Source organism: Mobula hypostoma, chromosome 1 (genome assembly GCF_963921235.1).
Source record: "Mobula hypostoma chromosome 1, sMobHyp1.1, whole genome shotgun sequence".
Lineage (NCBI taxonomy): Eukaryota > Metazoa > Chordata > Chondrichthyes > Myliobatiformes > Myliobatidae > Mobula > Mobula hypostoma.
Window position 1 is genome coordinate 154,224,884 of NC_086097.1, and position 16,784 is coordinate 154,241,667.

General features: G+C 42.1%; 1 protein-coding gene across 1 annotated transcript in view; it reads right to left on the reverse strand.

The window, feature by feature from the left end:
- fam135b (family with sequence similarity 135 member B) overlaps window positions 1-16,784 on the reverse strand; it is a 386,005-nt gene that overhangs the window by 170,574 nt on the left and 198,647 nt on the right. The window contains exon 4 of the mRNA XM_063058308.1: window positions 1,637-1,776. Coding sequence (XP_062914378.1) covers window positions 1,637-1,776 — 140 coding nt within the window. The remainder of the gene's footprint in view (window positions 1-1,636; window positions 1,777-16,784) is intronic.

Here is a 16,784-nt window from a genome sequence, read left to right on the forward strand (position 1 = left end):
ATACTGCCAAGCCCACAGACTTTTTCCATCATTTTCTGATTTTATTTTGAACATTATGGGGTAAATTTGCAATCTGATTGTAAAAAAATACCAATGCTTTATGAAAATGAATCTCAGGATAGTATGTGGTGACACATTTGTACTTTGATAATAAATTTATTTTGAACTTTGAACCATATGGCTACAATTATGCCAATATTGATTTTTCTTTCATTTAAAGATCCTGAGATGCAGGATTTATGAACATTTGGAGAGGTATAATATGGTTAGGAATAGTGAACATGGCTTTGTCAAGGGCAGGTCGTGCCTTACGAGCCTGATTGAATTTTTTGACGATGTGACTAATCACAATGATGAAGGAAGAGCAGTAGATATAGTGTATATGGATTTTAGCAAGGCATTTGATAAGATACCCTATGCAAGGCTTACTGAGAAAGTAAGGAGGCATGGGATCCAAGGGGACATTGCTTTGTCCTGAACTGACCTGCCCACAGAAGGCAAAGACTGGTTGTAGATGGGTCATATTCTGCATGGAGGTCAGTGACCAATGGTGTGCCTCAGGGAACTGTTCTGGAACCCTTATTCTTCATGATTTTTATAAATGACCTGGATGAGGAAGTGGAGGGATGGGTTAGTAAGTTTGCTGATGACACAAAGGTTGGAGGTGTTGTGGATAGTGTGGAGGGCTGTCAGAGGTTACAGCGGGACATTGATAGGATGTAAAACTGGGCTGAGAAGTGGCAGATAGAGTTCAACCCAGATAAGTGTGAGGTGGTTCATTTTGGTAGGTCAAATATGATGGCAGAATATAGTATTAATGGTAAGACTCTTGGCAGTATGGAGGATCAGAGGGATCTTGGGGACCGAGTCCATAGGACACTCAAAGCTGCTACACAGGTTGAATCTGTGGTTAAGAATGCATATGGCACATTAGCCTTCATCAATTGTGGGATTGAGTTTAGGAGCCGCGAGGTAATGTTGCAGCTATATAGGACCCTGGTCAGACCCCACTTGGAGTACTATGCTCAGTTCTGGTTACCTCACTACAGGAGAGATGTGGAAACCATAGAAAGGGTGCAGAGGAGATTTACAAGTATGTTGCCTGGATTGGAGAACATGCCATATGAAAACAGGTTAAGTGAACTCGGCCTTTTCTCCTTGGAGCAACGGAGGATGAGAGGTGACCTGATAGAGGTGTATAAGATGAGAAGAGGCGTTGATCGTGTGGGTAGTCAGAGACTTTTTCCCAGGGCTGAAATGGTTGCCACAAGAGGACACAAGTTTAAGGTGCTGGGGAGTAGGTACAGAGGAGATGTCAGGGGTAAGTTTTTTACGCAGAGAGTGGTGAGTGCATGGAATGGGCTGCCAGCAACGGTGGTGGAAGCGGATACGATAGGGTCTTCTAAGAGACTTTTGGATAGGTACATGGAGCTTAGAAAAATAGAGGGTTAAGGGTAAGCCTAGTAACTTCTAAGGTAGGAACATGTTCGGCACAACTTTGTGGGCCCAAGGGCCTGTATTGTGCTACAGGTTTTCTATGTTTCTATGTTTAAGTGAAACCACTTCAAATTATGCAAGTAGTCATCTCTCCCTTTACAATGTCATCAAGGGCAATGTTTTCAATAAAATAACTCACCCTTTCTCCATCCAATAGGAGGTGAACTCTGAAGAGACTGGAACTGTTCACCACAATCTCCTCATTTCTGTACAGGATCTGAAATATTTTACTGTAAACTGTGTTGTCATGGATGAAGGGTGGATTAGTGGCTGAATCTCCTGCAAAACAAAACAGTCACCTGTTAAGTACGAAAAGAAATAATTCAAAATTTCAGCACAATATAATTCTGATATCTCAGCAGGCTGAGAGAGCATGTGATAATCTGTAACAAAGTGGAACCTTTTTGTGGAGACTTAACTTTCTCATCCTATTTCTCAATACCTTGCTCCATAAACATTCCTGATTAATATGTTTTTGCACTGTCTTCTTTTGTAATTTAGATCTCAATATTTTATTTCTGGCTATTCTCTTTGTTTCAGATATTCTAAGCCAAGTTGTGCTGAGCCACAGAGATAACTCTATTCAAACTGAACTTAGCCATTTAGTTCCAAGGTCCAGCACCCTAAATCTGTTTACTTATCTGCCATTTTCCATGTATTTAGAGCATTCCACATATATCTGTGGCTGCTACTAAAAGGATCAATGATTTTCACTACAACCACGGTTACAACAAATGTACTCTCTCAATCTCTTTACCATGTTCAGTGATATTAAATACTCTATTGACATTACTCCTCTTTCAATCCAATTCATGTTAGCACATTCTCCTGCCAGACTGCCCCTCACATGTTTACTCTTATTGTCACCAACATCTGTACTATGTTCCTGGGCTCAGTTATCTGCTTAGCTCCTAATCATTGGCACAAGTATTGGAAATTGCTGCCTCAGTTATTATGTGTAAGGTATTATTAATTCTACTTCTGTTTAGCATCATTAAGTGCTGTTATTCTTTGATTCAGCTTTACTTATATGTATATTGAAACACAGAGTGAAATACACTGATTGTGTTAACAACCAGCACACACAACACGACCAGCTGCCAACATGACTTCAAGATCACTGATGTATGACTACAAAGAGCTTCGACCTCAACTCAGAATCCATCATTTACCACCCCTAACCTCAAATCCCCCACATCCTTGGGCCTATACACTAACCTGCTGTCCTAAAGCCATCCCTGTGAACCTACTATAAAAGTAAGGCTGAACCCCGACCTTGACAGACATCACAGCTCGGCACCTTCTTGACCTGCCGCTGATACTTCCACTAACAAAGACTTTATCATTGAAAAACATTGAAAAAAAATCAGATGCTATCAGGATCTGAATCATGTTTTAATATCACCGGCATATGTCATGAAATTTGTTGTTGTGCAGCAGCGGTACATTGTAATATGTATATATTAAAAAAGTAAAATTAAGTAAGTAACGCACATTGAGAAAAGGTAAAGCAGTGAGATAGTTTTCATGGGTGCAATGTCCATTCAGAAATCTGATGGTAGTGGGGCCGAAGCTGTTCCTGAATCATTGAGTGTGTTCCTTCAGGCTCCTGTACCTCCTTCCTCATAGTAGCAATGAGAAGAGGACATGTCCTGGGTGATGGGGGTCCATAATGATGGATGCCGTCTTTTTGAGGCTTCACTCCTTCTAGTGCCCATGATGGGGCTGACTGAGTTCACAACTTTCTGCAGCTTATTTTGATCCTATGCAGTGCCCTCCCCTCCCCACCCCACCCTACCACATCAGGAGGTGATGCAGCCAGTTAGAATGCTTTCCATGGTGCATTTGTAGAAATTTGCAAGTGTCTTTGGTGACATACCAAATCTCCTCAAACACCTAATGAAGTTTAGCCACTGTCCTGCCTTTCTTGTAACTGTGTCAATATGTTGGGCCCAGGATAGATCCTCAGAGAAGTTGACACCCAGGAACTTGAAATTACTCAACCTTTCCACTTCTGATCCTTCAATGTGTGTTCCCTAGCCTTACCTTTTCTGAAGTCCAGAATCAATTTTTTGGTCTTGAGTTTACATTGAGACTTGTTAGGACTGAGCGGCTAGAGGCAGAGAGATCAAAGTAAAATTGGATAGAGAGTTAAAGTTAAGGAAAACTGGCAACTCATGGGCACCTCGATAGGTTCTTCTATTCTACAAAACAGTCATACACCGTGCATCTTGTTTCTCATCACGAGTACCAAATCCAGTACACTAGATTAGAAGTGCAAGTGAATGGCTGTGTGTGTAGGGGGGAAAGAAGAGGTACAAGAGCAGTTGTGGCATCTCTTGTGGCCGGTTGGGCATCTGTCATGAAAAGGGAGTAATGCTGAATATGAAGTGAAGAAGAAATGGTATCTGTGGGAGGCATTATGCCACACAGTGGACACAGAAATATTCCAAATTCACAGAAAATGGCTTTCGTTCCTCAGTTTGAATTATTTCTAAAGTTCTATGAGAAGGATAGAAAACTGCAGGATATTTACCATGCAAATTACTGTCAACTCTAGAAATCTGGAACAAAGATAATGCCAGCAAAACTCAGCAATTCAATCAGTACTTATGGGAAATACCAGAGATAGCATTCCAGGTCAATGACATGATGTTTAAATTGCACATATATTAAGCAATAACATTGCTTTCAGTCGTTTTAAAAAAGAAAAAGCAGATACGCTTGTAAAATAAAAATACAAATCTTTCCTGATAGTGATAGTTTTCACTGGGAAGATCCATCAGGACTCAGAAAGGAAATTAATTAGTTGGGAGCAGTAGACACAAAATGCTGGAGAAACTCAGCAGGCCAGGCAGTATCTATGGAAAAGAATACAGTCGATATTTTGGGCTGAAACCCTTCAGCAGGACTGGAGCAGCAGGGGTCACAGAGGGGGAGCAGTGAGAGAAGGTTTCACTGAACTCCCATCAAAGATGAGATTTAAACTTGTTCAGGCTAGGCATCCCTGGAAGAGACTTCACAGTGTAGTAATCCAATCACAAACAAGAGAAAACCTGCAGATGCTGGAAATCCGAGCAACACACGGAAAATGCTGGAGGAACTCCATCCTGCCAAAGGGTTTCAGCCCAAAACATCGACTGTACTCTTTTCCATAGATGCTGCCTGGCCTGCTGAGTTCCTCCAGCATTCACTGTGTGTTGCTCAGGTTTCCAGCATCTGCAAATTTTTCTTGTTTGTGTTAAGTAATTGGGAGTTTTCTTTGAAAGGATTTAAAAGATCAAATGGATGTGATCACATTGAAAAAGTCAAAGTGATAATGTATGAGAGAAGTAAGAGGTGAGGGCTCATTAGCTTCAGCTTTAGTTAGGAGAAAATTTCTGCTCGTCCAGTTGTGAATATCAATTACAGAGTCTAACAATTCAGAGGCAGTGAAGGGAATTACAGAGCGGTAAGCTGGAGTTCAGTGTGGAGAGCTTACCTGTGGAAAATGATGCTTGTTTTTCCACATCACCAAGGGGAAGCACTTGGATGAATTACAGAAAGGGGACAAGGATAAATGAAGATGAAGGTGGTCGTGAGAAAGCACAGATACAACAGACCAGTGTGAGGAGTAACATTTCAATTGACGGATGTGAATGAATGGAATGAGGCAAACCCAAACATCTAACTGCAGTTGAGTGAGATGAGAGAAGATTGGTGCTGTTGGTCACATCAGCCTGCAGACAGGCAGAGAAGGTTGTGGGGGCAGCTATTTGAATTACCGGCATAAAATTCTGTTATTTTTCGACAAGCTAAACAATTTGTTTAATTGTAATCGTTAATAATGTCTCTTGCAATGCCTAACTTATAAAACACTCACCAAGCAGCTACCAAGGAAACTCCTTCTCAAATATTGTGTGGCCATGTAGCTTCCAACCTGACGGAATGAATATTGATTTCTCCAACTTACAATAATTCCACCCCCCCCCCCATTGTTCAATTCCTCACACTGCTCCCTCCTTACCCTTTCTCTTCTCCTCAGCTGCTTATCATCTCCCCCGGTGCCCTTCCTCCTTCCCTTTCTCCCATGGTCCCAGATTTCTTGTTCTCTTGCCCTTTACATTTTCCACCAATCTCCTCCAAGCTTTTTATTCCATCCCCCTTCCCCCAACCACCTGGCTTCACCTATCACCTTCCACTCCTTCCCCTCCCCTCACGTTCTTATTCTGGCAACTCCACCCTTCCTTTCCAGTCCTGACAAAGAGTCCGGAAACATTAACTGTTTATCCCCCTCCATAGACAATGTCAGAACTGCTGAGTTCCTCCAGAATTTTGTGTGTATTTTCATGTGGTTATGGACCAAGGGATGATATTACTGTGATTATGATATCACCTTATTCAGAACCTGTGGCAATACCAATGCAGCAAAAGCTCAATTATTCTGGTGCTATTCTAAGACTGGAATGCTTTACTGTTGACTCCATTCAAAATAACCAAATTTATCATAACGAGGATGAAGATGAAGTGACAAAAATAGTTGCTATTCTGACATTGAATTATATGAACATGTGGTGCAAACTGTGGGATTTGGACACATTCCCTTAATTCTGTATATATCTGGTGACTAATCTCATCTGTACTTCATGTTTTTCCTCTTCTTTACTGGGTTAAACCAAAACTCTTTAAACAGATCTGATTCCTATTCGACATTTCTCTAAATTAATCATACAATTATATTTTTTAAGCCAGGCTGTGCTTTACCTAACCATTACATCTTATTAAATTAGTCAGAATATCAAGTTGCTCATTATGTGAGTCTTCATTTGTTACTCAATTTATAAACGATCTACTGTTGCAAGAACAAAAAACATTTTTGCTCCACAGTACACTATACTGGACCAACCATATGTGACAGCGAATATCAGAATCTGCAGTTAAAAAAACAATAATCTGCCGGAGGAAGACAGCAGGTCAAGCAGCATTGGTGGGAGGAAAAGTTATTGTCAATGTTTGAGTTGAGACTACATCAGGTAGCTCAACTGGGCCAGAACAGGACGGCCTTGGAATGCTCGATTGGCAATGGTGTAGAACATGGATAAAAATTGGAAATGAGAAGGTAATATTAAGCTTTTCTTTTAAAATAGCTAACAGTTGTTTAAAAATTAGTCAAAGACCATTAGGTCTGCCTTACTCTTGGAGACATGATTGAAATTTCCTGCGGCCTTCCTTAGTTTAGGTCACAACCGTGTGCTGGGATCATGACTGCAGGCATCCTTTGATTGAAATTAAATTTAACTACTATCCTTAGGCACAACCAGTTCTACTCATTGTGTCATTCCTGGCACCAGGGCAAGAATGAATTCTCAATATTCCTGGACTTCAGTGCTTTAGAAGGGATAGAGAGGGGGGAAAAAGGGGAGGAGGGGTGGCATTACTGGTCAGGGATACTATTACAGCTACAGAAAGGGTGGGTAATGTAGCAGGATCCTCTTTACAGTCAGTATGGGTGGAAGTCAGGAGCAGGAAGGGAGCAGTTACTCTATTGCGAGTATTCTATAGGCCCCACGGTAGCAGCAGAGATACCGAGGAGCAGATTGGGAGGCAGATTTTGGAAAGGTGCAAAAATAACAGCGTTGTTATCATGGGTGACTTTAACTTCCCTAATATTGATTGGCACCTGATTAGTTCCAAGGGTTTAGATGGGGCAGAGTTTGTTAGGTGTGTCCAGGATGGATTTCTGTCACAGTATGTTGACAGGCCGACTAGTGGGAATGCATACTCGATCTAGTATTAGGTAATGAACTGGGTCAGGTCACAGTGGGTGAGCATCTGGGGGACAGTGACCACCGCTCCCTGGCCTTTAGCATTATCATGGAAAAGGATAGAATCAGAGAGGACAGGAAAATAATTAATTGGGGAAGGGCAAATTATGAGGCTATAAGGCCAGAACTTGCAGGTGTGAATTGGGATGATGTTTTTGCAGGGAAATGTACTATGGACATGTGGTCGATGTTTAGAGATCTCTTGCAGGATGTTAGGAATAAATTTGTCCTGTTGAGGAAGATAAACAATGGTAGGGTGAAGGAACCATGGGTGACAAGTGAGGTGGAAAATCTAGTCAGGTGGAAGAAGGCAGCATATATGAGGTTTAGGAAGCAATGATCAGATGGGTCTATTGAGGAATATAGGGTAGCAAGAAAGGAGCTTAAGAAGGGGCTGAGGAGAGCAAGAAGGGGGCATGAGAAGGCCTTGGCGAGTAGGGTAAAGGAAAACCCCACGGCATTCTTCAATTATGTGAAGAACAAAAGGATGACAGGAGTGAAGGTAGGACTGATTAGAGATAAAGGTGGGAAGATGTGCCTGGAGGCTGTGGAAGTGAGCGAGGTCCTCAATGAATACATCTTTTCGGTATTCACCAATGTGAGGGAACTTGATGATGGTGAGGACAATATGAGTGAGGTTGATGTTCTGGAGCATGTTGATATTAAGGGAGAGGAGGTGTTGGAGTTATTAAAATACATTAGGGCGGATAAGTCCCTGGGGCCGGACGGAATATTCCCCAGGCTGCTCCATGAGGCGAGGGAAGAGATTGCTGAACCTCTGGCTGTGATCTTTATGTCCTCGTTGTCTACCGGAATGGTACCGGAGGATTGGAGGGAGGCGAATGTTGTCCCCTTTTTTAAAAAGGGTAGTAGGGATAGTCCGAGTAATTATAGACCAGTGAGCCTTACGTCTGTGGTGGGAAAGCTGTTGGAAAAGATAGGATCTATGGGCATTTAGAGAATCATGGTCTGATCAGGGACAGTCAGCATGGCTTTGTGAAGGGCAGATCGAGTCTAACAAGCCTGATAGAGTTCTTTGAGGAGGTGACCAGGCACATGGATGAGGGTAGTGCAGTGGATGTGATCTATATGGATTTTAGTAAGGCATTTGACAAGGTTCCACACGGTAGGCTTATTCAGAAAGTTAGAAGGCATGGGATCCAGGGAAGTTTGGCCAGGTGGATTCAGAATTGGCTTGCCTGCAGAAGGCAGAGGGTCGTGGTGGAGGGAGTACATTCAGATTGGAGGGATGTGACTAGTGGTGTCCCACAAGGATCGGTTCTGGGACCTCTACTTTTCGTGATTTTTATTAACGACCTGGATGTGGGGGTAGAAGGGTGGGTTGGCAAGTTTGCAGACGACACAAAGGTTAGTGGTGGTGTAGATAGTGTAGAGGATTGTCGAAGATTGCAGAGAGACATTGATAGGATGCAGAAGTGGGCTGAGAAGTGGCAGATGGAGTTCAACCCAGAGAAATGTGAGGTGATACACTTTGGAAGGACAAACTCCAAGGCAGAGTACAAAGTAAATGGCAGGATACTTGGTAGTGTGGAGGAGCAGAGGGATCTGGGGGTACATGTCCACAGATCCCTGAAAGTTGCCTCACAGGTAGATAGGGTAGTTAAGAAAGCTTATGGGGTGTTAGCTTTCATAAGTCGAGGGATAGAATTTAAGAGTCGTGTGGTAATGATGCAGCTCTATAAAACTCTGGTTAGGCCACATTTGGAGTACTGTTTCCAGTTCTGGTCGCCTCACTATAGGAAGGATGTGGAAGCATTGGAAAGGGTACAGAGGAGATTTACCAAGATGCTGCCTGGTTTAGAGAGTATAGATTATGATCAGAGATTAAGGGAACTAGGGCTTTACTCTTTGGAGAGAAGGAGGATGAGAGGAGACATGATAGAGGTATACAAGATATTAAGAGGAATAGATAGAGTGGATAGCCAGCGCCTCTTCTCCAGGGCACCACTGCTCAATACAAGGGGACATGGCTTTAAGGTAAGGGGTGGGAAGTTCAAGAGGGATATTAGAGGAAGGATTTTTACTCAGAGAGTGGTTGGTGCGTGGAATGCACTGCCTGAGTCAGTGGTGGAGGCAGATACACTAGTTAAGTTTAAGAGACTACTAGACAGGTATATGGAGGAATTTAAGGTGTGGGGTTATATGGGAGGCAAGGTTTGAGGGTCGGCACAACAATGTGGGCCGAAGGGCCTGTACTGTGCTGTACTATTCTATGTTCTATGTCAACCCCATCCCTCCTCCAACACCACCTTTTACATACATAACCTGCCCTCTTTCCGGAGAGATTGAAATCTTCTGCTGAAACAATGCTAATTTGAGCAGCAACTAGGACTCTTGCAGCATGTCGAATAAGGAAGGCTGCCACACTGCAAATAAGACACGCTTTCTCAGATTGCAATAAACAAAATAGCAGGTGCAGCATTATTCAGCATCTGCTTTCAAACAGTGAGAATGCAGGATCTTTCATCCTCCTGTGCTAAAAGCACTGAATTTAATAAGCTTTAGATTTAAATCCTTCCAAAAGTTAAGGAAAACAGCTAATTCTAGCAAGAGAAGATAAAGTCTACTTAAAAACTAAAAATCCCAGGGAACACCACTCTAATGGAATCAAGATATATGGGGTATATCCCATCTAGCCCCAGGGACTTACCTATCATAATGTTTTTCAAAAGTTCTAACATATCATCTTTCTTAAAATCAACATGTTTACACACATCAGCCTGTTTTATGCTGTCCTCACAAACATCAAGGTCCTTTTCGCGGGTGAATACTGAAGCAGAGTATTCATTAAGAACCTCCCTATCTTTTCAAATTCCAGGCAGATGATTCCTGTACTATCTCTGATCAATCCTACCCTTACTCTGGTCATCCTCCTGTTCTTAACATACATGTAGAATGCCTTGGGGTGTTCCTTAATCCTTCTCACCAGGCATTCTCATGTCCCCTTCTAGGTCCCCTGTCCATCCTTGCTTCCCTGTGACTCTCTAGAGCCCTGTCTGATCTTCACTTCCGCAACATTGAGTAAGCTCTTCTCTTCATTTCTCTTGTCAACCATCACCTTACCACCCTTTCCCTCCCTGAATGGGACAAACCTATCTAGAACTCCAAGCAAGTGCTCCCAAAACAACCTCCACATTTCTGTTGTATATTTCCCAGAGTTCATCTGTTCACAATTTATGATCTGCAGTTCCTGTCTAAAAGCATTATAATTCACCCTCCCCCAATTAAATACTTTCCCATGCTAGCTGCACCTATCCCCCTCCAAGGCTATAGTGAGAGTCAGGGAGTTGTGATCACTGTCTGCGAAATGCTCTGTCACTGTGAGTTCTGGCACCTGACCCGACTCACTGCCTAGCATCAAGTCCAATGTGGCCTCTTCTCTCGTTGGCTTGTTCGTATACATTAGATCAGGAATCCTTTCTGGGCATAACTAACAAATTCTGCCCCATCTAAATTTTTTGCACTAAGGAGGTGCCAATCAATATCAGGGAAGTTGAAGTCACCCAGGACAACAACCCTGCAACTTTTCCACTTTTCCAGAATCTGCCTCCCAATTTCCTCCATGTCTCCATTGTAAATGGGAAATGGGCATTCTATAAAATACGCCATACTCTTGCACCCTTCCTATTTTTGACTTCCATCCACACTGACTCAGTAGACAATCCCTCCACGGAGTCCTCATTACCTGCGGCTATGATACTATCGACAATTAGCAATGCCACTCCTCCACCTCTTTTACCTCCATTCCAAGCTTTGTGACAGCCAAGCCTCTGTAATGCCCATAACCTCATAAATACATGTACTATACTGACCTGAGCTCTAAACTCATCACCCCTGTCCCTGTTACTTCTTGCATTAAAATAGACATATTTTAACCCATTCAACTGAATGCAATTTTGCCCTATCAGCTGTCTATCCTTCCTCACAGGTTTACCTTACCCCTGCATCTACCTGTACACCAAATGCCCTATCCACTCTGCTATCATTCTTAGTTCCTATCCCCCTGCAAAACCAGTTTAAACCCTCCCCAACAGCTCAGGCAAATTTTCCCACAAGAATATTGGTCCTCCTCAAGTTCAGGTGTAACACATCCTTTCTGTACCTTTCTCAGAAAAGATCCTAATGATCCATAAAACCTCACACCAATTCCTCAGCCGTGCATTCATCTTTTTTACTGTACATTCTGACATGATTTGCATATAATTGTTCCATACATATAGCTTACAAACAGAAAGTTGAAGTCTGCTTTGGTATTTGATAAAGAGGATCTGATTCTTCTGGATCTATTGTTAAGGAGTGTGAGATAACTTCCTCTGACACTGCCTTGCTACATTCCGCTATCAATATGCCACTCTGTCCAGCCTCTCTTTGTGCTCCCTCTGTAGTGCTATTACCATGTCAAATCATCCTCTAGCCACACCAAAAAATGTCCCCAGTGATCTTTTTTTAAACTCACACAATCTGTAATGGAACCAACTTCTTTCATAAGCTTTACAGTATCAGGTGCAATAAAAGAAAAGGCCTTTGTGGACATGGAATCAAGACCTTCCCCAGTGCACATAATGCATTGAGCTCAGTCGAATTCTAATGGCAGTGTACTTCGCGCTCATTTTTCCCATTTCTCCCCTCAGCGATGTTATTATAATGCAATTTTGCAAGCACAGTACAATAGTACAATTTCTAGAGCAATTTGTTTTAAATCAGCAGCTGGAATTGAATATTCATTAACATTAGCACCAAATCACATAGGAAATTTGTCAATAGTACAGTATTGTTGAATAAAATATCATGCCTTGTTCCAAACACAGACACAAAGTTAAAGAAACTGCAATCATTCTTCAGACTGTACATCCTCACTGTTTTACTTTTTCACTGTACATCATCGTCCATTTACTTCAGCATGCTATCAACCCATTTCTTATAATAAGTGGAGAGACAGGAAGATAAGCATATTTGTTTAAAAGCTTCCATTACAGGGCCCCTAGCTGTAAGTTTGGTGCCTGTATTACCATTTGATTTATGTTCCAAGTTCTTTCTTTTTCTAAGTCTTTCCAACTGGGCACCCACCATTCCTGGCCTGGGGACTGATGAGCTCCTGCCAAGCCTTTGCTAACACCACTGTTAATCCATCTGTTCGAAGATATGCAACAGTGGCTCGCTCAATTCACACCGGTTCTCTTTCCCTTTTTGCCCTATAGGGAAGCTTCTGGTCTCGGCTTGACACCTTACCCTTTAGGTACAGACAAGAATGCAAACGCAGTGTGTTGAAAATGCTTTCAAGTTAAGAGTACTTTCATGCCGTAGATCCTTGAACAAGCCTGGTTGTTTTATAGATAAATCAACAATTCAGTCCTAATCTTTCTGACCTCAGAATCAGGAAAGCAGCGGCTGCACTATAATTAGCATTACTACCTTTGTGCCAGGAAGTGAAAGGTTACCAAGAGTGCCTTTTCCATAGTCTTTAACTGAAACTCTTTGTGTGAAAATTAGCAGGGTTATGATGACATTCTTCCATCCCCAAAGAAGCAGACTGATCAGAGTTCTGAAGGCAAATTGCAACAGGAAATGCTACAGACAAAAATGACCGAGAAGAAAGAAAACTGCAAATTAGTGAATTTGCTGATGACACAAAGATTGGGGGTGCTGTGGATAGTGTGGAAGGAGTTACAGCGGGACATCAATAGGATGCAAAACTGGGCTGAGAAGTGGCAGATGGAGTTCAACCCAGATAAGCGTGAGGTGGTTCAATTTGGTAGGTCAAATATCATGGCAGAATATAGTAAGACTCTTGGTAGTGTGGAGGATCAGAGGGATCTTGAAGTCTGAGTCCATAGGACACTCAAAGCTGCTACACAGGTTGACTCTGTGGTTAAGAGGCATACAGTGCATTGGCCTTCATCAATCGTGGGATTGAGTTTAGGAGCCAAGAGGTAATGTTGCAGCTATATAGGACCTCGGCCAGACCCCACTTGGAGTACTGTGCTCAGTTCTGGTCACCTCACTACAGAAAGGATGTGGAAACCATAGAATGGGTGCAGAGGAGATTTACAAGGATGTTACCTGGATTGGGAAGCATGGCTTGTGAGAATAGGTTGTGTGAACTCGGCCTTTTCTCCTTGGGGTGACAGAGGATGAGAGGTGTACAAAATGATGAAAGGCATTGATCGTGTGGATAGTCAGAGGCTTTTTCCCAGGGCTGAAATGGCTAACACAAGAGGGCACAGTTTTAAGGTGCTGGGGAGCAGGTACAGAGGAGATGTGGTGAGTGTGTGGAATGGGCTGCTGGTGACGGTGGTGGAGGTGGATATAATAGGGTCTTTTAAGAGACTCCTGGATAGGTACATGGAGCTTAGAAAAATAGAGGGCTATGGGTAACCCTAGGTAATTTCTAAAGTTAAGGACATGTTCTGTACCGCATTGTGGGCCAAAGGGCTTGTATTATGCTGTAGGTATGTTTCTATGTGTGGTACCCTCCTGATCATCCCATTTTTATTCCCTTTATCACCCCTCCCCTTCAGAACCCCCATCACTCATCTTTGCAACAACCCCACCACCACAGATATTCCTTCTGCCATTTACTTCTCCCTCTGACATTCATCTTCAATCTTCAGTTCCTTTTCCTCTACCACACACCATCTGCCTCTCACTTTATTTCAATTTGCCTGCCTCTGTCTACCATCAGCCTGTCACTGCCTTACACTCCCCGCTCCCCCCACCCCCCCCCACCCACCATCCTCTACCTTATGGAATCTGCCTATAATATTTTAACCCTCCTTCATCCACCATTCACCACTGGCTCGTGTCTTATCTTTATACCGACCATCTCCCTTACAAGGGAGTAAGTGTGCGCCTGGGAATGAATGTGTGTCTTTTGGGGAGTGTGAATGTGAATGTGTGTGCATGTGTACACACACTGTGGGAAGTTGACAGGAGGGGGAAGGACAGGAAAGGGAATGAAATAAAACATTTGAAGGATTCATGACAAAGACCAGAATTTTGTTTTTAAAATCTGATCCAGAAGGAGGGAATTCTTGGCTCCATTTTGCTGGTGGTATTGACTGCTTCTTTGAGCACTTCATTTCATTAAATGAAATTCATTCTTTTATTTTTTTCCATCAGGCTTTTAAATTGATTATGTTGCAATCTGCTTATGATTTATCATTTGCAGAGCAAATAGGTCATCAATTTCACAGATGTGCAAATATTTCATTCTGGTTTGCACAGAGGTAACTTGATCTACTTTTTAAAATGTAAAATAGATTCATTTGTATCAAAATATATTGTAATGAATCCATCAAGAAATGACTCAGATTTTCTTTTACCAGTTTTACTAGCCTGAGATAGAAATATATAAACTGTAACATACAATTTAATATGTCTGCTTCTGTATTTCTGTAAGGAGTCTTGAAACTTCAATCCAAACTAAGTTAGAGGTAAAATGCAAGAAACAAATTGGCTTTAGCTAGAAAACAAAAACTGGTACAACAACACAGGCTTTGGGACTTTCTAAACATCTAAGCAGGCCACATACATCACCTTGAACTCTTTTAGTTGATCAGAGAATCAGCATGGATTTAGAAAGGTTAGGTCATGCCTGACAAACCGAATTATTTTTTAAAGAAGTGAACAAAGTAATAGTTAGGGGAGAATTTATAAATAATTATTTTATGAGCTTCCCTCATTAGTGAAAAGTGAAGCTTATGGGATTAATGGAAGATTTTTGACCTGATTAGGAAATTGCCCAACTGGCAGAAAGTAGAATGTAGAGAGAATGGTGGATACTTTAATTGGCTGGGTGTTTGATTACCACTGCAAGGAATTATACTGGGATCGAGAAATTGAACCCTCATTTATTTTTCATAAATGTGGAACCACCGCATAGAAATGGTGTCTTATGGGTTAGATAGGTTATCTGTCAATTTGCGTTCACTGGGAAACTGATCTGGGAATAACTATGCAGATTGGAAATAACATCTCCAGCTCGCTGATAATCAACACTGGCACACCTCAAGAGTGTGTGTTCAGCCCTCCGCTCTACTCTCTTTACACCCATGACAACGTGGCAAGGCATAGCTCAACTGCCATCTATAAATTAGCATGATGATACAATATTTCTGAGGACCTAACCCGGCTGCAACATATTGATGCTGTCATAACGAAGGCAACACAGCAGCTACAGTACACTCAGAGTTTGCCACCTAAACCACTTAAAAACTTCTATAGATGTGTAATGAAAGCATTCTGATAGGCTGCATCTCTGTCTGGTATGGCGGGGGGGCTACAGCACAGGATCGAAGAAAGGTGCAGTAAAATTAGTCAGCTCTGTCATGGGTACAGTATCCAAGACATCTTCAAGCAGCGGTGCCTCAGGAAGGCGGCGTACATCATTAAGGACCCCCACCACCCAGGACATGCCCTCTTCTCATTGTTACCATCAGGAAGGAGGTACAGAAGACTGAAGGCACACACTCAGCAATTCAGGAACAGCTTCTTCCCCTCTGCCATCCGATTTCAAAATGGACATTGAACCTATGAACACTCCCTCACTACTTTTTTCATTTATTTCTGTTTTCGCACTACTTATTTTAAATTAACTATTTAATATGTGTATACATACTTACTGTAATTCAGTTTTTTTAATATTTACCATGTATTGCATTGTACTGCTGCCGCAAAGTTAACATATTTCACAACATATACTGATGATATTAAACCCAACTTATTATGATTCTTGTTAGATGGGGTGGACATGTGCCTGGCATCGGACAAGCAGCTGATGTTAATACTGTGTGTGCATAGCAACTATTCTGGTACAGTAACACACACTAAACAGTACAAAATTGGACAACCTTTGATTTAAATTATAAACACACTAAATGAAGCAAAATGCATAGCAGTCCTATAGGGCCCCAATGTGATGTTACTGTTCATCTCACAGCCACTGCCAAGGTCCGCTTTCATTCCTCGAGGGACATGGAGAAACATAACAGTGGGCACTCTTGCTAACTGCAGCATTTCTATGTTGGATATCTCATTGCTAGATGCTACAACATAGAACAGTACAGTACAAACCCTTTGGCCTATGATGTGCCAACCTACATAATTCAACACTTCCCTCCTGCACAGTCAATAACCCACCATTTTTCCTGCATTCATGTGCCTATCTAAGAGTATTTTAAATGTTTCTATTGTATCCCGGTCTATGACCATCCTCAACACTGCACATCTACTTCTAATGTCTTCCCCAAACTTCTCTCCACTCATCTTCAATGGAAGTCCATTAATCTTGGCCTTTCATGACCTAGGAAAATGGTGCTGGCTACCAACACGATCTAGGACTCTCATAATCTCATACATTTCTATCAGGACACTTCTAATTCACCTTCGTTCCACAGAGAAAACACCTCACTCACTCAACATTTCCTCAAAGTATTTTCTGTAATCCTGGTAAAACTTCTCTGC